Raw genomic sequence first — 22,512 nt, forward strand, 5'->3', positions numbered from 1 at the left:
AATATTTTACATCGAAACAAACGAAGCCTTATACGGATTCTCTTCCAGAAAGTCTATTGGTACATACCAAAAATCTGTACCAGTGGGTACAAACCCCTTTTTGGACCTATTTTGGGTCTCAAAAAAATGGTCGCAGTCGCTCATTTTGTTTAAAATACTTTGTTTATGGTCTCTATAAAAAATAAGTTTAATCCGGTATCGATAAGAGTATTTACGAAACATTCAAACTTTGCTCTATTGACCCAAAAGGACGCTGCTACAAGTACAGCAGCGACTGCTGTGCAGCCGCACACAGATCAGTTATGCATCCGTCTCGGGTCCGGTAAAGATGATCGGAGCCGCTCATTTTGTTCAAAATGCTTCGTTTAAGGTCCCTGAAAAAAATCATTTCAATCCGATATCGGGAAGGTTGTTTACGAATCATCCAACTTTGCTTCAAAATTTAGCCTAAATTTTGAAGCAAAGTTGGATGATTCGTAAACACCCTTCCTGATATCAGATTGAGATGATTTTTGTAACGCCTCAATTTTCCGGAAGCAATATAAAATAAAATCTTAAGAAAATTTGCTAAATAGATATAATTTTCCAAAATAAAGTTTAGCTATTACAGTCACAAGATAAATTTACTGATTCAAAATACATTAACTTCAGAACTGACTCTAGGCTTGATACAAATCTGAAGCATACTCGATCTTCGTTCCTGATATTCTTTTTGTGTTGAACTGCAACATCTTTGAATCCTCTCCATTGAATCCTGCGCCCACTGGCAAATTGATTGTCAAAACAAACGATTTGCTAGGATACAGACGTATCCATGAGTGATAAATCACCCAGTAGAATAATTCAACCCAACCACCTCTCTTACTTTACAGCTAGCAAGCAATAGGATAATAAAGATGCGAAAAGCAGAATAAGGATTTACAAACACCAATTTATTACTATTCATTATTCTAATGTGAAATCTAAGATCCCTCCACAAGATCTTTCCTCCCCCAACCGCTAGCCATGCTCGGTCCCATGAGGTCACTTTCCTTTGCTGTCGCAGATACACCTAAGTTATATACCGAGTGTGCACTCCAATAACTACAACAAGGGAAAAGCTTATCATGCCTGAATCATAACTAGGGTTCGCCTATCTTATATACCACTTCACAATCATCACTGGACACACGCCAGTCTATCAATTCATCACTGGACACTCGCCAGTTTCAATCTCATCACAAATCTCATCATATTTCAAAATCACGCCTGCAGGCAATCTAAAAATAAAACTTTCAAATTCATCCATTACCTAGCATCGTCTAGATGAATTCTATTCGCATACCACCCCATGTCTCTAGAGTCCAATCTAGCATTCAATCAATCAGTGGTGCAACATACAATTAATCAAATAATAAACAAAACAATCAGTAAGCAACGTAATCACGCAACTTTTTATGAATGGACCGTTGCCCTTAATCTCGTGTGGCCAAGATGATAATAAGTAAGAACTTTTTTTTAAAAGAATTAAATTTTTTTTTCTAGGCTCTCATTAATTATTTCAAGTAATTATATTGATTAAAAATTAATTAAATACATTAATTAGAAAAAAAATATTAGAATAATTAACATGACCTTAATAAGAGTCCTAAAGGTCCTATGCAACCGGTTGAGTATCAAAAGTTGGGTTCGGAGGGTCGCGGGATTATTTTAAATGAAGACGTTAAATAAAGTGACCGAAAGTGAAGCAAATAGATAATAAATAGTTTACTAATTAAAATATGTTGAGATTAACAAAGTTTCATCTTCAGAATGTAAGTAGTCTAAATAAAATTACCCGCGCATTAATAATAAGGTTTATAAGGTCGTAAGGTAATTTTGATCGGAAACACTATAAAAATAACAATAAATAGTAAATTAAATTAATTTAACAATATATCATCTTTGAGATGAAAGGAGTTTAGGAAAATTTAGTTTGTGTGTTAAAACGTTGTTTGGAAGGTCGCAAAGATTTTTGTTCAGAAACTTTGAATGATAACTAATAAATAATTTAATAAATAGGTAATTAAATAAAAAAATGATCTTAACAAGTTATGATCTTTGAGGTGTGAAAAGTCTAAGAAAAATAATTCGAGGGTTAAAAATGGTGTTCGGGATGTCGAAAAGTCGATTCGAACTAAAACTGTACCCACTGCAAGGTCTGATCGGGTTGACCTTGCGGCCCGCAAGGTCAGAGATCTGGTTCTTGCGGCTGGAGCAACCCAAAGGTTGCTGCCGCAAACTCCATGTCAGATTTCGTTTTTTTTATTTCGGTTTTGATGCATGGGATCGTTCAGGGCATAGGGTTAAGCATATAAACACTTAATATACTTAGAGAAGAGGTTGGAATGGATTATAATACCTTTAATCCGGACAAAACGATTCGGTGGAGTCCGGTGGGTTTTCGTTTGGCGGCGTAACATCGATACTCTAGCAGCAACTTTGGACTGAAATAACTTGACCAAACCTCTGCCGTTTTGGATGATTCTTGTGTCGAACGCGAAGATCTTGAAACGCTCAACAACTTTTGTGAAGAAGTTGAAGCCCGAAAACCATTCGAACTAGGAGAAAAGTGGGGGTTTTCATAAGTCATGTTTGCTGTCTGGAAACAGAAGTCCGAAAATTTCACTGATCTTTGGACAGCAATAACTCCATCAATCCTTGCCCGTTTTGGGTGATTCTTGAGTCGAAATCGAAACTCTCGACGCCCTCTACAACATTCGTGAAGAAACTTAGGCCTAAAAATGACAGCAACTAGGAAGAAACATGCCGTGAACAAAGGGACGTGATATGAACGAAAATTGAAAGGGTGTGATCCCTCTTTTCTTGTTTCTGTTTTTGCAGTGGACTAGGAGTAATATAGGAGTAATATAGAGGGAGTAGTGGAGGAAGGTAGGACAATGGGATGTTATAGAGATTAGAGAGATGTATAGTTTAGGAAGAGTTTGAAGAGGAGTGAATAAGTGAAAAGATAGAGATAGAGGGAAAGATAAGTGAGGGATGGGTAACCAAATCCCATAAATTGTGGGATGGTTACTAATATCTATTTTATAGATATATAGACACACTTATACATAGTTATAAGCTAATTAATAATGTATATGCTAAACTAATTTTAAATACCAAAAATTAATCTAAATTCTAGTTTAATCAAATTACACTTTTAAATAATTAATCGATTACTATATACTATTTGATTAAAGGTAATTTCTTTATTCGAAAAAAAAAATAGAACAAAAATTCTGGTCGTTACAATTTTTTACAAGGACCCTAAACAAGGGACCCTAAACGAAAAATTTTGAACGACTCCGATCATCTTTAGCATTTTTAGATTCAAAATGGGTTTAAAAAGGAATTTATATCCATTGGTATAAATTTTTGGTATGTATCAATAGCACCATTCGATCCTCTTCAACACTTTCGGTTTACAGAAAGTCTACACACATAGCAGATTTGTGCATAGATCTGTGCACAGATTGTGCACATATTTCATTATGGGGCCTACCATGGATCCCATACAAATCATCCGAGCCGTTCATTAAATGTAATTTTTTTTAAGGGTCTCTGTAAAAAATAAGCTCAATCCGATATTTATAGGTGCTCGATCAGACCATATGACTTTTCACTATCCGAAAATCTGAATGTATTGGATTGAGATTATTTTTTACGAGGACCCTTCAAAAAATGTTTCACATTTAATGAACGGCTCGGATAATTTGTGTAGGATCTGTGGTAGGCCTCACAACACAATCTGTGCACAGATCTTCTGTGTGTAGCAGGACTCTTCGGTTTATTCCTTCTCGGACACTGCTACTGGTACAGCGGCTGCTGTACAGCAGCCGTGTACAGATCACTTTTGTGCCCATCTCGGGTCCCGCAAAGATGATCGGAACCGCTCATTTTGTTCAAAATATTTCGTTTAGGGTCCCTGTAAAAAATCATTTCAATCCGATATCGGGAAGAGTATTTACGAATCATCCAACTTTGCTTCAAAATTTAGGCGAAATATTTTGAACAAAATGAACGGTTCCGATCATCTTTGCGGGACCCGAAATGAGCACAAAAGTGATCTGTACGCGACTGCTGTACAGCAGCCGCTGTACCAGTAGCATTTCTGTTCCTTCTCTCCATCACAGAGGTGCGCAGACACAGACGTCTGCCCATCGTGTTCCATCACCGGCACTCGTGACACGATCCTTCGCCGGCAGCACCAGCTCCGTCGTTTTCCTGCAGGTTTCTCTGTGTGTGTGTGTGTGTGTGTGTCTCTCTCTCTCTCTTGATTCCTCTCTGACTCTGTCACTCTCTCAATGTCTGTATGTGTCTATCTCACTCTCTCGCTGTCCTTATATGTGTGACAATCGAGAGTCTCGTCAGTAACTGGTTTCTCTGATTAGGTCATCCCTTTCTCCTACTGATGCGATCTCCGTGACTTCGTTCTCAATGGCCATCGAGACCCTCGTCCTAGGTATTCTCTTTATCTCTCCACATTTTTTTGGATTTACGTGCAATTTCCAGTTGGATGAACATACACTAAAATGGAGGGTTTTGGGATTTGGTTTCAGGCGCAGGGCAAGAGGTGGGAAAAAGCTGCGTGGTTGTGTCGATCAATGGGAAGAGGATTATGTTCGACTGCGGCATGCACATGGGCCATCAGGACCACCTCCGCTATCCTGATTTCTCTCTCATCTCTAAATCTGGCGACTTCAACAACGCGCTCTCCTGCATCATCATCACCCATTTGTATGCTCCCCCATTCGCCCGCGTCTATTTGGATTTAAATTTACGTGTTTTTTTTTTATACGCAACAAATTTGAGTATAATTAATTTGCAGTCATTTGGATCATATTGGAGCTCTCCCGTATTTTACTGAAGTTTGTGGGTACAGTGGACCCATTTACATGACGGTAATATGTCTTCGTTTGATCAATTGTTCAAATGCCTTCTGTTTCGAAATTGCATTTTGTTTCTGTGAAGTATGGTAATGTGCACGGAAATTGATTCGGGTCTCTAGGCATTCCCTCTGCGCTCCAATCCTCTTCCACCCATAAACCCCCATGATTGGGGACTAGATGGGTTCTATTATTGTTGTTGCTTCTTGAAAACAGCTTGATAGATTCACAGAAAAATTTCCACCACAATATTGGTCCTCTCTAATTTATCTGAAGTTAGTCATTATTAGCATGAATTGGCCTCGTTGCCCCCTTTCTTCTTCTTCTTTTTCTCTTCAAATTATCGCCCTTTAGATGAATTAGTTTTGTGGTGGTTAGCCATTTCCATGTGATTCTTGTAATTTTCTAGGTTATAATTGTACATTATTTCAGTCATTGTTATGAGAAGTCTGCTTAGGTACCAACTGCAAAGTTGTTTCAGACTCAACTTTATATATTATAACTACTCTTGTTTGTATGGTGATTGGCATATCTGGTTAAGCATTAATATTTGCTACTCACATCTCCTTTAACATGGCTAGTAATTAGTTTACCTTCCAAACCTGCCCATTTTTCTGTTATTGAAGGCATTTGTTAACATTTTGATTAGCTGTACTCAAATACGTCATTAGAATATCGGGGTTTTGATGAACTTATCGTAGTTTTTCCCCTCTGTAGTACCCAACAAAAGCTCTGGGTCCATTGATGCTGGAGGATTATCGTAAAGTGATGGTTGATAGAAGGGGAGAAGAAGAACAGTTCAGTTCCGAGAACATTTTGCAGTGTATGAGAAAAGGTACATGGCCGTCCTTTTTTCGACGAGTTTAATGTGTATGCTAAGCAGAGAGTTGTATATTAACTATGCTCTGTCCAGCGGGAGTTGAGCTGATTACATAAGTATGATTCCCAGCTGCAGTGTACTCTTTTTGGTCGAGGCCCATAGTCACTGTGTCTATTTGGCCTTGGCCTTTATATCCCCATAGTAATGGCTTAAAATGTCAAACAAGCATTTGATAGTATAGATGAGTAGATGTACCCTAGTATTGAAGTCTTTTTTCTCGATGAAGTAAAGGCATTGGAAGTTGGAACAATCCAAAGGGGATGCCACCCATGTGAAGAATGGTTTGAATAGAAAGAAAAAACCCAGGCCTACGCATTCAAAAGGGAAAATGATGTATAACTTAGCTCCTACGAAATCTGCAATATGATCCAAGGGTGGGAAACCTTCCCTATGGTGCAAAGATATCATTTTGAAAACAAAAGGAAAACCATGTTTTGAGTCTATGCAAAGGCCCCTCCACACCACTTATTCTCCCCCCGCTAGCAGACTAACAATGTCTTTCGTCTTATCTCCCGATTATATGCCCTTACCTGTCAAACATAGTGCCAGCAGACCACAGTACTAAAAATAGTGCCAGCAGACCACATTACCAAAAATCCTTGGTCACCATGCGACGAATTATCAAATGGGTATTGAGTCATAGTACCACTTGCCAAGTCAAGACCAATTTAACTTGGATCTGTCGTCTCCTATCCTAGGTAAACAATCGTTTGATCTTCTCAGGAAAAGTTGACTTGGATGGAGCTCCATCAATCAGAATACCTTCCTAGGGAAACTGCACCCCTCGTCCTCCCAACAAAGACCCATTAAAAGGATTTCACTTTGAATGTCCTTTTCTTAGCAACAGCTATCACAATGATATTTCCCGTCTCCCACATTTCTAAACCCATAAAGCTGTTTTTGCATCATGACATGTGATACTGGATGACCAAGGTATAATGAAATTTCATATTCCCCATATGGTTGGATGTATAAGGAATGAACATTTGCCCACAACTTATTATATTCATGCATTATACAGCATTGTTACACGGGCAATTTCAAGTTTTTTTGACGTTTGTGGGCTAGGTGAGGTCTCTTCTGATTAGTCAACTGCATTGATGCCAAATACTATGGGGGCTTGCCTTAGCCTTCTCTGTTGCCAGCTATTTGTTATGAAAGAAAACCCCAACTAAAGTAATGCGCGGCCGCATGCATTATTCTTAATGTGTTCACCTTCCTATTTCTCTCTCAATTAAACTTAGTTTTCCTTCTGTTGGTTTTGGTACTCATATTGGCAGTTACAGCTGTGGATCTGAAGCAGATCGTGCAGGTTGACAAAGACCTCCAAATCCGGGCCTACTATGCTGGACATGTGAGGCTTTTCAACAATTTTCTCTAATTAAACGTGTTTAAGTGTATATCCAGAGGCATATTGAAATACCTTCGTAACTTCTTCTTCTTTTCATTTATTTTCCTGGAGTTTGATGCACTTTTAGAAGTAGCTAATTTTCTCAGCCCTCTGCGAACTCTCAGTAAGTAACTTGATTCGATATAGCTCCTTACTAGTTACGAACTTCGTTCTCCTAAGTTGGACTAAATAGCAACTTTCAATTATGACTATAAAGGCATAAGTATCTGTTTTTAGCAAGTGATTGCTTGACTTCTGATGGCATGGGGATGCCGCAGCCTTCAGTTCTCTGCCTACTTCCATAACTTGCATTGGGCACAAGACTTGCAAAATGCATTACTATTGATGCAATTTCTCGCAGAACTCACGAATTTATGGCACTTGATGACACCGTGCCTGCTGAGCCTACACTTGCTTGATATTGGAAGATATTTCCATGTCACAGAGGACGGGGAGCATAAAATGAAGAAAAGAGCAAATCTGGATTCTGGAATTTTGCAAGCAGTGCATTTATGGATTTATTGTTTAGGGGTTTTTTTGAGCCCAGCCCTACTTGGTAGGACAGTTTTCCGGCCTCAGCCTACATGAACAACTTGCCGCCTAGCACCTACTGTCTGACCCCACATTTTTGGGATGGGGCCAGCAATGGGGAAATGCAGTATTTTTTAGGCAATTATTGGTTGTCGACCAACCATCTTGGATACTTCAGGGTTAATGTCAGTTTTTCATGCACAAACCCTAGTTGGCCTATCAGGGCAGCAGACCCCAAATTTCCAAATTCCAGCTAAAACCGTAGCTCAAGGGTTGTCTAGGATGAGTTAAAATTATACGGCTGTTTGGACTCCTAGCCTGTCTCTTTCAACTTATGGTAGTTGCTAAACCAGAGAACTGTGATATCACCCTAGGATCTGCGATGCAGCTTGACCAATCCTCTCATCAGGAACTTTAATTTATTTTATTTCCTTGATGATCGAATTTTCTTTTGATTAACCATAGAAAATTGTTTGGTTTCTAAGCACAATTAGAGACAAATTTTACTTGCCCAACAGTAACGAAATGTACAGTTGTTGAATCCAGAAACTGCTGGACCATTCTGTTAGAAGTCCTGGTGCTTTTTTCTTATGATCTGAAGGATCTTATGGTCACAAGTTATATCTGCCAGATGTCTTTTTTCATCATACATACTGTTTAAGCGCTTTTCAGAGTTGCAGCACAAGTTTTGGAATTGAGGCTTGTGTACGGAATCACTACGGATGATTTGCTAGTAGCCTAGTAGACACTATGATGTTTCTCTTTCATTTGTTCCATGCGCTATATCTCGATGACTCGATCTGATATCTATTTTTTCGGTTGTCCCACTTGCTCGCTATAGGTATAAATTTTTAGTTATGTGTTTTAGGTTATTGGAGCTGCAATGTTTTATGCAAAAGTAGGAGATACTGCTATGGTGTACACAGGAGACTATAATATGACACCAGATAGACATCTTGGAGCTGCTCAAATTGACAGACTACGGTTGGACCTCCTTATAACAGAGTAAGGAACATATTACATTTGCAGTGCTCATGGTCAACATCACACTTTATAGCCCTTGAACCAGAAGCCATTAATAAGCCATCATATAAAATGTATGTTATCGACATATTCAATCGTGCAGGCTTGCAAGTTGGTGATACTGGTCTTTTATTGGTTGTGAGTCCGTGTTGGCTTCCCAAAAAAATTGATCGATGCAATTGTACTAACTAGGTCTCTTTATTCCTATATGCAAAATCTGAAGCATTCTTCCTTCTAAGAAATTTTGTATCCTCCTGTTTTGTAATAAACTTTCTGTTTGGACAAATTTGGAGGATTCAATGCAGCCATGATAGGTTTTGCCACTGGTTTAATCTTGCAGGTCAACATATGCAACTACTGTTCGTGATTCAAAATATGCTCGTGAGAGGGAATTTCTTAAAGCTGTATGCATACTGCACTTGACAGTTCTATCGTTTCACATTACCCCACTGATTGGTGTGTTGACTTTATTCCAATCAAACAGGATCCACTTCCAGCACTATGGAGTTTAGATGGCTTTTGTGTTTTTGTCGTTTATTAATGCACGACTTTATGCTGATTTTTCAACATCTTGTGGAGCTGTTCTTGAATGTTGTCTCTCCTCTTCATTCTCCCATTTAATTATCTTGCACAATTTCATTGATTCTTTTGGGTGTTTTCGATATTGAAATGCTCACTTGGGCACAGGGTAGAAAACTAGTTTATATGATTAAAATGGAAGTCGTGTCTAAAACTTGTGGTTGTTTTTTCTTGAAGATGAATTTTTTGCTATGTGTTCTCGTTGGTTTTTGTGTGCTATAGAACTCTTAATGCTTACTTTTTCCCTACCCTTACAAACGTGTGCTACTATAATCTCTCTTAGAGTTTTTGTCTTTGTATTCACTGAGATGTGGTTTTTTGTTTGGTACTTCAAAAGTCCTCATGTTAATTTTCTTGTCATTGTTACTTATTATAGGTTCATAAATGCATCGCCAATGGAGGAAAGGTGCTTATTCCTACATTTGCTCTCGGAAGAGCTCAGGTTTTCTCAATAACATAACTGCCCTGTGGACTTCAATTTGACTTGTTACAATAGTAACTTGTAGCTAACAGAAGTGTATTGGCACTCTGCCGGGGAGGAGTCATTAATTATAGGATTCTTTCTGCAAAGTCTTGGTACCAGATGGTCAAAGGATCGTGGTTCTTTCTTTTCTTTGGAAAGGGATTTGGTGGAAAGGTTGCATGTTATGTCAAACTGCCTGTCTATGCCTTTTTGACCCAAGTAACCGATTCATGAAGTGGGAGCAGGCAGGGGACTGAGAGTGTTTCAGGAGTGTGCATAGATAATATACAATGCAATATAGATTTGTTGTTCCATTTTGACGTTGAAATATCCAAGAACCAGTGACAGTTCCTACGGAAAGCGTGAGAGCCAGAGCTTCCTCGTGTTCTGAATTCATCCGACATTGGAAACGAAGAAATGCATGTGGCTCTCTTTCGTACTGTATGTACTGGACCTGAACCTGACTCTGAAAGATGTTTCAGGTTTGATCAGCATATATGAGCTTTTATTTGGCCCATGAATAGCTATGACCATGTTCGTTTGGGGGACTCAAGTCCCTTGGGCACGGTCTCCAAAAAACTTTTTCTATATATCTCTCCACTCATTACTCCCAAGTCCCAAAAATCTCCCTCAAAACTCCCAAACGAACAAGGCATATATGATCTGTACTTTTGCCCCTTAAATTGACGCAGTTGATGTGCAACATGGTACTTGGATCGTAGGTGAAGCCCCCAGACAAAATGATTTGCTGCAAGATCCTAGAGAAAAACTCCATCACCAGAATAAAAAGGTACGAGAGAGGGGGTTCCCTAGCCTTGGGCTTTCAGCTCGAGGAAAAAAACCCTCTAAAGCACCGCTTATTGAGATAGAGAACTTAGGAGTTGTGATGCATGTGGTAATCCAGTCCCGATATCACTTAGGCAGATGAAAAGCCTCGAGAATATCCAGTATAACATTCCAAGACACTGAGTCAAAAGCCTTCATGATGTCAATTTTCATGGCAGCTCTAGGGAGATGTTACTTTTGTGGTAATGCATAACTAGCTGTTGCACAGGAAGATTTGATCTGAGATTGACCTACCAGAGATGAAAGCAGCATGGGAAGAACAAATTGTGCGATGAATTACAGTTTTTTGTCTGTTGGTGAGAACTTTGGATATGACCTTATAAGTAGTGTTGTAGATACGAAATGGGCCTGTAGTCAGACATAGAGCTAGGGTTTGGAATTTTGGGAACCAATGTGATAGCAGTAGCATTCAACCCTCCCACGAGTTCACTAGTAGAAAAGAAATACTTGATAGCAGCTGTACAATCCTTCCCAACAATATTCCAAGCCATTTTAAAGAAACAAGCAGTATAACCATCGGGACCCGGTGCTTCGTCATCACAAAGAGAGAAGAGAGTGTCCTTGATTTCTACATCGGAGACCTCAGCTACAAGAGAGGCAATCTGATAGTCATTGTGGCAAGGGAACATTACATCAGTAAGTCTAGAAAGGCTATCAAAAGGGGGGTGGATGCTGTACCCAAAATTCCTTTCAGATAGCTGATAATAATTTCCTTGACTGTTTCATATTTCTCATGTCTGTCTCCCTGAGAATCTGAGGTAGAAAGAATCTTATTTCTTGCAGCCTGGAGCTTTAGTTTTTTGTGGAAGTACGTAGTATTTTGGTCGCCCAATTTAATCCAGCTTTCTCTGGATTTTTGTTTATGAAAACTTTCTTCAGCTAAGAGCAAGGTAGAGTAAGATATCAAAGACTGCTGGACAACCAACGAAGCTTCACTAGGATTAGCTTGAATAGCAAGTTGAATATGCTCTAGATGGGCCTTGGCTTCCAAGACTCTGAGAGATGTTAGTGAAGTGCTGTGGCTGCTGCCTATTAAGCTTGTTGAGCTCCAACTTGAGAGATTTCAACTTGCTGCAAAGAAGCATCATAGGGGAACCTATATGGGGCCAAGCCCAGACATCAGCCACTAAGGGAAGAAAACCAGGGTTTTTTACCCAATAATTTAAGAACTTGAAAGGCTTAGGGCCAGAAATACTTTGGTCTAATCATAACATAACCAGGACTATGATCAGAGATACTGGGAGGTATGAAAGTAGCCTCATAGTCGGGGAAGTAGTTTAGCCAGGCTTCACTAATCATAACTCCGTCAATTTTTGGTAAGGATAAGCTGGTGCTGCCGGTCATTCTCATGTTTATTACTCCAAGTGTAGAAGCAGCCCTTATAGGTGAGATCCACAATTTCAGATGTCAATGCAGGAATTAAAACTTTGGACCCAAGAGAATCAATACCAAGGCCACCCCATTTTTCAGAAGCATCCTTTACAATATTGAAATCACCCAAAATAATCCATGGGACTTGGGAGGCAACAGCCAGAGAAGTAGTGGAGAGAGCATTCCACAACAACCCTCGTATCATCCCCGTTATTAGCACCATAAATGAAAGAGGCCTCAAATTTGATATCCAGGAGCTTATGCTGAACAACTTGACCTGGTGAGCTAAGCACTTGAAGATTAAGAATGGCTTCATCCCACAAGACAATAATCCTAGCAGTGTCTGAAGGGCCATAATTCACAAATTTGGTTCAGGGAATTCGTTTACATTGAACCAAAATTTGCGAACTCCCATTAAAAAGTAACGTTACCTCAGTAGTTACTTTTAACTTGGAGTTTGAGGTATTATTTGCATGGGCATTTGCATATTTGCAGGTTGCACATAGGATTTTGCGTGTTAATAGATCCAGCTGTCATACTTGCAGTCATACATGGTCAACAACGTTTTTCCAAGTTGCTGTAGTCATTTTTTGTTGATTTTGTTAACATAGAGATACTGTTCCGTGGGATTGAAATTACTTTGTTGAAGGAGCTTAGAAATGCGTCTAATCTATGACGTGATAAATAATAGTTGTTTGTTTCTTATAACATAGTGGAATTTGGAGAGCATCTGAGATGTCCTCCATGCATAGCAAATCTTGTACTGTAGTTAGCTGAACTTGATTTTCTTAACAGGGATTGGTTGAATGAGTTTATCTGGTGAGATTATGCTGAATAGTTGTTAAACTTGATAATTATAATTTGGAAATTTCTTATTTTACGGTTTTCCAAGTTTTTTTGAATGACAGTAATTTTTAGGGGGTAGATTAAGCAATCTGTTGCTATGGCCTCACATGGGGAGATATTTAAAATCTGATATGGTCAATCGATATCATTCCTTTTTTTGCTTTCCTCTTTTTTTAAGTTGTATGTTATGTCAGATAAATGTCTTTCTGTGTTGTATATTTCATTTGTTGTACTTGTTTTACGCATTGGGATCTAGAATGGTGTTATGCAAATTGAATCATTTTAATACTTGCTAGTATAAATCATGCACTCTTGTGTGACGATAATTATCTATCATCCAATAGGAACTCTGCATACTGTTGGATGATTACTGGGAGCGCATGAATCTTAAGGTTCCTATTTATTTCTCAGCAGGTTTGTAATGCTTATGCTTTCTAGTTACCTGTTTGACAGTTGTACGATGTTGGTTTTTAAATAGATATCCTGCCCATCATCTGATATTAGTAGCATGGATAGCTTGTTTTTACAAAATTGGCTACCTTGCTGGCACTGTTTTATTCAGTTCTGGTTACGTGATTCGTGGAGAATCTGGAGATGTCACGGCCTTTATATATGTAGATATTACTGCCTATACTTTGCATGATTTTGCTTTAAGAGATCTTACATTTTGCATGACTTTCTTCCTCTGATCTTCTCCTATTCCTTTTCATCTTAACATTTGTATCTTTTTTTGTTAGGTTTCTTCTCCAGTGTGGGCAAAGCTCACTCCTTTTCTCCTCTTTTCACATCTCTTCTCCTTCTATTTTGGCCCTCCCTTTCGCATTTTCTCACTGTCTTTTTTCTCTTCTCTGGTATACCATTTTAATATTTTATGAAGAAATTCAATCGAAGAAACATTTGAGAACACTTTATCTGCAAGTCCAATGGCGAAATATCTAGGAAGGCAATATTAAAATCTGGAGGGGCATTTTCAAGAGAAGAAATTCTAAGCTATATATTGATAGAACTTAGAAGTAATGTTCCAGTTTGCAGATACCTACTCATTTTATAGCGTATCCATTGTGAGTTTCCGTGATAGCATTTTAACTCTGACCATTGAAATAGCAATACTTGTACAGTTGTACTTATTTGCTTATTCCGACAATTTTTTACTTGTACCATTTTGACTGCTTTGTTCTCTTTCAGGTTTGACCATTCAAGCAAATATGTATTACAAAATGCTCATCAACTGGACTAGCCAACTTGTACCATTTTGACTGCTTTGTTCTCTTTCAGGTTTGACCATTCAAGCAAATATGTATTACAAAATGCTCATCAACTGGACTAGCCAAAAGGTGAAAGATACATACGCTACTCGCAATGCATTCGAGTTTAAAAATGGTATCCCTACAATTCTTGTTTTTCAATTAGAAGGGTGGAGATTGTTGCACTATTGTTTTAGGCAATGCATGCTTTCAACTGTCTTGGGGATGGTAGTCAGTGACTGTTTAATACAGTTCACTTCAATGTCAACGAAAATTAATACAGAATTCTTAAAGTCACGCTGCTTGTGGTTTATCGTGATTTGTGAGTATCATTAACTTGTGAGAATGTGTTAAACTATTGAGAAGCATATTCAAGGTGAGTACTTTAATTGTTAGAAAATAGTCAACCAAGACCATGTCTTTTTGTGTGAAGTGTGAACTTCTCTAAATTGAAATTCTGAACAAATTAGCAGCATCGCTGTATTTTAATGTTGACCCAAAACTGTAACTCTGCAGCCCGCAGTTGTTCACCTTTTGGAGGTCAAACTTTAAGTTTCCAAATATTAAGCAACAAGTTTGGTTTTGCCCAATTTACTTAAATCCGTGCTAAGAAGCTCGATTTTTTTATTCTTATCAAAATCTTCCCTGTATTTGTTTTTAAAGTCGCTAATTTGAGAATCACGTTTGATCTCATGACTTTGCTTTGGTGATATATCTTGTATTTTAGTATATGAACCTCCTGACAGCGTCAAAAAATCCATGGTCTCCATTTCATTTGTACTCCTGCAAAAATCTTTTGAGGTGACCCTTGAGAGAAGACTTTTGCATTGCCCATGTCCGTGTGATATCTTTCCCAATGAGCTTTCTGAAAATGTTGACAAGATATAGTACCACAGGAGTTGTAATTTCAGTCCTTTTACTGCATCCTCTATCTTTAGTGTGGATTTTTTTTGGAACAGCAAAAAGATATCTTTAGTGTGGATGGTGCAGTATTATACATCCATTGTTTGCAATTAAATTTCAATTGGATTGATCAGCGCCTGAAAAAAATCTTGTCGAGCTTTAAGTAGGTATTTAGTATTGGTTATGATGGTTGTTACTGGGTGCTTCAATGTTTGGCATTTTGATGTTGCAGTTCGCAATTTCGATCGTTCCTTGATAAATGCTCCAGGACCGTGTGTTCTATTTGCTACACCAGGCATGATCAGCGGTGGCTTTTCGCTTCAGGTTTTCAAGCAGTGGGCCCCATATGAAGAGAATCTTGTTACTCTACCAGGGTACCTTCGTTGTTACTTTGCTTATAGATTAAGCTTTAGTATCTGATGGAGATATATTTTTTGTCACACTGTGGGTCAAAACCAAGGAAACAGTCTTGTTTTATTAATACTCCAGCAAGCTGCTGGGTATGGAGGATCCAAGTTTCCTATCAACTCCTTGCTTTGGCTTTTAAGCTGGCTTTCCAGATTCAACTTTTAGAAAAAGCCAGCCTCAATGTTGGTAAGCTGAATCTTAGGCTTCTTTAAGCTGCTTTTTGCGTTTTGGTGAAGAATCTGGAAAGCCAGAAGAAACCCAAACTGTTAAATAGCTTGATATACATAATACATCCGTTGCCTTCACTAGATATTTTTTGATAATCAATCGACTTCACTAGATATGAACACTGCAATTCCTTATAGACCCATCTACTCCCCAGGACCAAGCCTCTTGAAAAGAGATGTAACGACATTATAGTCACTCCCATGTACCAGAGGCAATTCCAACTTTGCCTTACTAAAGAGTTTTTACCACAACCACCTCCTATCAAGATCATAGTTGGGGTGAGACAAAACCATTCTCCACATTCTCAAAAAATATAGGAAACCGCAAATGTGCCCACTGTTACCGGTTTTCACTAAGTTTTCCTAGGCAATAATAATTCCCTCTCACTGTACCTACAGCTCTCAATTCGTCCCAAAGACTTCCGACAATCTCTACAAAAATATCATCCTGTTTTATTTCTTGAATATATGCCAAACCTCTACATTTCCTTAGAAATGATTTTAATACCTTCCTTTTATCTGGATCATTCATCCCCTTACATTCCAAGAGACACTGGGGAACTTCATGAAGTAATGGCTAGATTCTCCAAACCCTTCCTCTCTCCTCCACAAGTTAACCTCTCCATTTTCTCTCTCCTAGCTTCATAGTTCACATAAAAAACAAGATTCTTTGATTTCCTCTCCTTTTTGGAAGCTGAACAGTACCCCCTCATTTTCTCCCTTAAATGCAAGATTTTTGATGTAATTGCAACATTTGAATTGACCGAGATTCTGCATTGTAATACTTATCACTCTGCGCTTCATAAATGTGGCAATTGTCCACTACTCCTCCATACAGATATACTGTTTCTAGTGGCCGAAGCCAGAGCTGTAAGCCATTTAAAAATGATTGACCTGTAAGTCCCAGAATTTGCCCTATGTATATATATTAGTAGACCTGGGTAACAGGTCGTGTCGGGTCGTGTCAGTCGGGTTCGTGTCACAAATCACCCAACCTGAACCCGACCCATTTAGAATTCGTGTTTCTCGAGTCGTGTCATTTTCGTGTTTCGTGTTAGAAATTGATGCAGCGCAGCCTCTTTTTACGAAACTATTTGCAAGAAGAGATCACGAATTTGCTTATGTTAAAGATTCTCTCTTTGAAACATAAACACAAATGGGTATGAACTAGAGGTACTCCCTCTTCAAACACACGATATGAGATAAATCTCGATTTTTCTTTAATTCAATAAACAACTAAATTTTAATCTCACCCTACAACTTATTTTATACTAAAAAACTAAGACCGAAAAGGAATCAGCAAAACAGGAAGCTGAATCTCGGTAAATCTCTTATTGACTCAATAATTACCAAAATCAAAAGATTTGAGCTATTCTCAAATTTGATTTCCAAAGAATAAAAGAAACTTACCAAAACAAAGAATCTCCTGCAAGAATTTATGACCAAAACAATAAAAACTAAATATTCTATTTCTCAAATGATATAATATTTTCATTCTACATCAGAAATGCTCAACCCTAACCCGTTAATTTCGTGTCCGGTTCGTGTTATCATGTCTGTTGCCCAACTCTATATATATGTTCGTGTTCATGGGTGACACAGATTAGTAACCGTGTTGGTCGTGTCAATTTCGTGTCTCGCGTGTTCAACCCGAACCCGACCCATTTAGAATTCGTGTTCTTGAGTCGTGTCATTTTCGTGTTTCGTGTCAGAAATGTTCAACCCTAACCCGTTAACTTCGTGTCCGGTTTGTGTCGTGTTATTGTGTTTCGTGTCCGTTGCCCAGCTCTATATATTAGGGCGTTTTTGGTTGGAGGAATTGCAATCTAGTCAGATAAACAAGTATAGTATTCTCATGAATGAACTTGCTCATCTATAGTTGTCATATCTAGTATCCATTTCGTATTCACAAATATCTTTTTGTGGAGCCAATAGATTATAAAGTGGCCAATTTTTATATGACATTTCTATTGAAGTAAGTTTCGTTTTCCTATCTAATAATTGAAAGCTAAGTGGCTAGTCAAAGAAGTACCTTGTTAAGTAATTGGTTGAAATTTTATTTCCATGTCTAAACCCACTTACCTCCCTTTCTTTTCTAAGGTTGCTGGCTTGCTGCTAGTTTGCTGCCAATATGGATTGTACTAAAACGAAATTCGCGGATTCAGTTCTCTTAATGCATGTTTCAGTGTTTCCTCCCCAGGTACTGTGTGGCTGGAACCATAGGGAATAGATTGATGTCAGGTAAACCCACCAAAATTGACTTGGACGAAAACACTGTAATTGACGTTCGATGCCAGGTACTTTTCTTCTTCACTTCTCACTTTGCACCTAATTTTCTTATATTGTCCACCTTTTCTTATTATATATGATCCTGATAAATTAGTCTTTTCCTGAAATTCCCTGGATTCAAGTAGTTGACCAGAGTTGCAAAGACCAAGGGCCATAAAAATGGATGAACATTGATTTAACCTTTCAGCCCATTTTATTTTCTGCTAACCTCCACCAAGGCTTCATGAATGTCTTAGGCATACTTGATACTTAGATGATCACACTTTTTTTTTTATCGGCAAAAAAAGTTTCCAATTCATTAAGAGTATGAAAACCTGTAACAATACAACAGGAGTAGAGATGCATTGAGCTCCTTCATTTCGCGAAATCTAAACCTATCTTTTCACCTCTCGATTTTCGTAAAAAACCTGTTAGCAAGACACCAACAGGACCCAATGGGCCTGGCCCAATCTATCTACTGTTTGAAACCCAAACCCAAATGCCCCGAACCCAAGAAAAACACCCAAATGCCACCAAACTGGGCCAAGCCCAAACTGGCCGGCCCACACCTTAAACGAACAGCCCACACCTAAACCTAACACCTCCACCGCACGCTGCCGATCCACTGATTGCCACCGACACATCTTCACCTCTACTCCTTTACTACTCCTCCGCTCCATGCTGCCGCACCACCTCCACATCACCACCGCTGCTGCAACTCCACTCCTTTATCGCTGCCACTACGTCTCCACTGCTCCTCCGCCTCCAAAATGCCATCCTATTCTTCCCGTACACCGCTGCTACTCCTCCGCTTCATCACCGCTGCCTCCGCTGCTTGCCGCCGCTGCCGCTCCACATCATCACTGCTGCTGCTTCTCCGCATCATCTCCGCTACATGTCGCCGCTACTCCTCCGCATCACCTCCGCAACTTCACCGCTGCCCCTTTGCCTCCACTGCCTCTCCATCTCCAAATGCCTCCCATCAGAACCCCTACATCCAACACACCACCGCACACCATCAGATGGAAAGCCTTCACCGTTAGGCATCGCCGGAGCCACCCATCAGTGATCACCAGCGGCTTTCACATCACCGCTGCCAACGACAACACTGCCACCGCTTCACCCCGACGCCGATCGTTGACTACCCCGCCGTTAAGTCTGTTCTTTTATGGTATATTAAAATTATGGAAAATGTTCGGAAGCATGACCTAGCTCCCTAGATTTAGAGGATAAAGCTTCTAGGAGGATTTTGTATGGTAGTTGGAGACAGTTTTGTAATAGTGGTGCTCCATTTGGTCCAGAGGGGCTTGACCTCCTTGTTGAGGACACTCTCTCTCCAGTTTTTTTTGGTTTTATTTGATGGTCTAACTTTGGTTTTTGTTGAGTTTTCCTTCTGTAGCTCGCTGTTGAGCTTCTGTGTATGTGAGTTGCTCCTCTCTCTCTCTCTCTCTCTCTCTCCGGTCTTTTTTAGTTTTATTTGATGGTCTAACTTTTCTTTTTGTTGAGTTTTCCTTCCGTAGCTCGCTGTTGAGCTTCTGTGTACGTGAGTTGCTCCCTCTTGGAACTTGCGGATCTTAAAAAACACAGAATCTCGGCCTTCTGGTTCTCTCCCTCGCTCACAGGAACACATACACAAGCGCACACATGCACTCGCCCTGGCACTGGCACATGCACTTGCACACATCATTCTTCTTTGTAGCCTCTTTCCTTTCTTTTGTGGCCTCATTTTGTTTTCATTTCTAGGGTTTGAGGGTGTGGTGTCCGCAAGCTCCTCTACTGGGCAAAAGCACAAATCTCTATACTGTTGTCTGTTTCCTTCCTCAAGTACTTTCTCCAGGATACGTTGTTCTCAATATCACATATGTGTGTGCAACAGAAATGCATGAAAGTGCATCTCTACTACCCCATCCTTATTCTTTACTTGTTTATTCTACTTGTGCTCCTAAACACTCAAGTTGTTGACTGCTTTGATACTGTTCGATTGAAGTGAAACAGTGTATACTCTTCTCTCTTTCTTTTTTTTACCTTTTGTGATACTCTACTGGAATTAGATTTTAGCTCTGTACCTTATAATCATCCTTCAATTTTGGCATTATCAGATTCATCAGTTGTCCTTTAGTCCTCATACGGATGCCAAAGGAATTATGGATCTGGTAAAATTTCTCTCCCCCAAGCACGTGATTCTCGTACATGGCGAGAAGCCTAAGATGGAGTCACTTAAAGGAAGAATTCAATCTGAATTGGGGATTCAATGTTACGATCCTCCAAACAATGACACGGTCTCCATTCCTTCAATGCACTACGTAAAGGCAGATGCCTCGAATGCATTTATCCGAAGTTCCTCAATTCCGAACTACAAGTTTCCAAAAATTCCAGGGGGGAACTCTGAATTAGGTGACGAAAGAGTAGCAGAAGGGGTTCTAATTATGGAGAAAAGCGAAAAGGCTAAGGTTGTACACCAAGACGAGCTTTTGGAAATGGTAGGAGGGATGAAACACGAAGTCCAGTTTGCTTACTGTTGCCCAGTGCAAATTAGCAACACTGAAAGGACCTTAGACTCGGAGCTTTCATCCCAAAACTTTGGCCTACACAAATTGCTGGCAAAACTTTCAACTGAATTAACTGAAGACAGCATCCAAGATTGCGGGGAACACCTTCAACTAGAGTCATTATACATCTCTGTTTGTTCAAGGGACAACTGCACTTACAGAGCGACGGATGACTGCGTTGGCGATAAATCTGCAACAACGTATTTTTGCTGCACTTGGTCAGCGGCAGATGAGAAGCTTGCCTGGGAAGTCATTTCAATAATGAAGAAATTGCATGTTACTGATACTTAGAGATATTTTAATTCGTGGAGCGTAGTGGAATTCCTGAAACTTTTTACCTTGAATTTATTGGTCCAACTATTTAGTTCTAGAGTTTTTCCGAGGTAGAGATCAGCTCCTATTTCCAACTCACTGTTTTGGGTTATATTTGGTGTTCATGTTAAGCGGAGCTATGTTGGGGCCCGGCCCCCCAGGCCCGATTATGAGTTTTAATTTTTTTTATTTAATTGATTTTGAATATAATTGATAATTATTTCTATATAGGTATTCATAATCTTAATAATTTTGGTTTGATTTGCTAAAAAATTGGTTATTTTACATTCTCAATTTTCTTTCATAAATAAAAAATAAACACGTGATATAATAAGTATACCTAAAGAAAAAAATAAAATGATTGGTATACTTTAACTGTATTAGACTATAATCATTTCAATGTACAAATTTAATGTATTGGAAAGCAAAATATTTATGATATAATTAGTATACGTTCCGATAAAAATATGTCTATTAAGCTAGCCCTTTGCGAATCAAAATCTTGGCTCCGTCATTGATTATAGGTTTATTCAGTTGGAGGAAGCTGATTTATTTAGAAGTGTTCAAATTTCTTGACAGTGTTAATGCAAATGCTATATAGGAGTAGTTACAAAAGGTTTTGCTTGACAATTAAATATTGAGAAGCATTCCTTGCGGGTTTTGGAAGCATAATTTTTTCTCTACTGTGTCGGTTTTAGGTATAGGCACCCTTTGGTTGAAGGTCGTTTGAGCCTTTGTTTATTGTTTTCCCCTCTTCTGTGTTGAAGATTAAACTTTTGTTCGTTTTTAAATACGGGGACTGGCCTAAAATCTATTCTACTATTTTGAGGGATAGCACCACTTTGGTGTCTCCCATTTTTAAAGCCCCGTTGTAACAATCCAAATTTTAGGCCAAATTTTTTAGAATAAAATTAAACATTTTATTAAATTATTTTTGTAGAAATAATAATTGTTTTTGTTAATTGATAAACCTAAACCTAGACTTTCTAGGAAACCCTAACCAAATCTTCTTCTTCTCCAAAATTTTAAATCTAGAAAAAGATATAGAAAGTACCTTTGGCATTAAACCCTAAACTTAGGATTTTACCTAAGATTTTTCTAGGATTTGCCATGATCTTTTAATCCTATGGATTGGGGATCTAGAAAACCTAGGTGCATGTGTGTGTGTTGGGCCGAGAATGAGAGGAGGAAATTTCCTCTTGTACCTTGCATATCTCCCTTGTACAAACCTTAAAGATTTGGCCATGAACTCTAGTTAGTATTTACTAAGAATTTGCCTAAGATTTGTTGTACAAATAATCACTAGATTTGATTTGGAGAATTAAATCTAGAAGATATGAAAGAGAGAGATAGGAGTGTACTTGAAAGATTTTTCCAAATCTTGTACATAAGATACATTTGTACCCAACTATTAAAACCCCTAAGATCTTTAACCTAAACCCTATAGATTTTCTCCTAGATTTTTCTCTTACAAAATCCTACACAAACTTGTACTTACAACTCTAGGCAATGCACCCATGTGTGAAAAGAAAACACAAAGAGAGATGAAAAAGGTGAGATCTTTGACAAATCTTGCACATGTAAGCATTGTACTATAGCCATTAAATCTTAGATTTGCCCTAAAACTCTAGGATTTTTCATTAAATTTCTTGCTAGATTTTTGTACTTTGAAATTTCCTAAATCTAGGAAATTTAAATATGGAGAGAGAGAGAGAGAGAGAGAGAGAGAGAGAGAGAGAGAGAGAAAAGTTAGTCGTGGGAGAGA

The 22,512-nt window shown here is 38.7% G+C and overlaps 1 protein-coding gene across 4 annotated transcripts; it reads left to right on the forward strand.

Annotated features, from left to right (window-relative positions):
- The first annotated feature begins 4,129 nt into the window (after positions 1 to 4,129).
- LOC131301773 (cleavage and polyadenylation specificity factor subunit 3-II) lies at positions 4,130 to 20,975 on the forward strand. Of its 4 annotated transcripts, none has more exons than XM_058328185.1 (14): positions 4,130 to 4,251; positions 4,413 to 4,483; positions 4,581 to 4,758; positions 4,850 to 4,922; positions 5,625 to 5,742; positions 7,068 to 7,141; positions 8,577 to 8,713; positions 9,072 to 9,135; positions 9,687 to 9,752; positions 13,181 to 13,250; positions 14,112 to 14,216; positions 15,216 to 15,357; positions 17,819 to 17,915; positions 19,986 to 20,975. In XM_058328185.1, exons 2-14 carry the CDS (start codon positions 4,459 to 4,461, stop codon positions 20,724 to 20,726), a joined length of 1,890 nt encoding a protein of 629 aa, XP_058184168.1. In that variant the 5' UTR covers positions 4,130 to 4,251; positions 4,413 to 4,458; the 3' UTR covers positions 20,727 to 20,975. The 4 variants fall into 4 exon arrangements, with proteins under 4 accessions (XP_058184168.1, XP_058184171.1, XP_058184170.1 ...); XM_058328187.1 differs by having other exon boundaries at positions 4,162 to 4,251; positions 4,384 to 4,483; XM_058328186.1 differs by having other exon boundaries at positions 4,190 to 4,331.
- The last annotated feature ends 1,537 nt before the right edge of the window (positions 20,976 to 22,512 follow it).

The sequence above is a fragment of the Rhododendron vialii genome, chromosome 9a (assembly GCF_030253575.1).
Source record: "Rhododendron vialii isolate Sample 1 chromosome 9a, ASM3025357v1".
Lineage (NCBI taxonomy): Eukaryota > Viridiplantae > Streptophyta > Magnoliopsida > Ericales > Ericaceae > Rhododendron > Rhododendron vialii.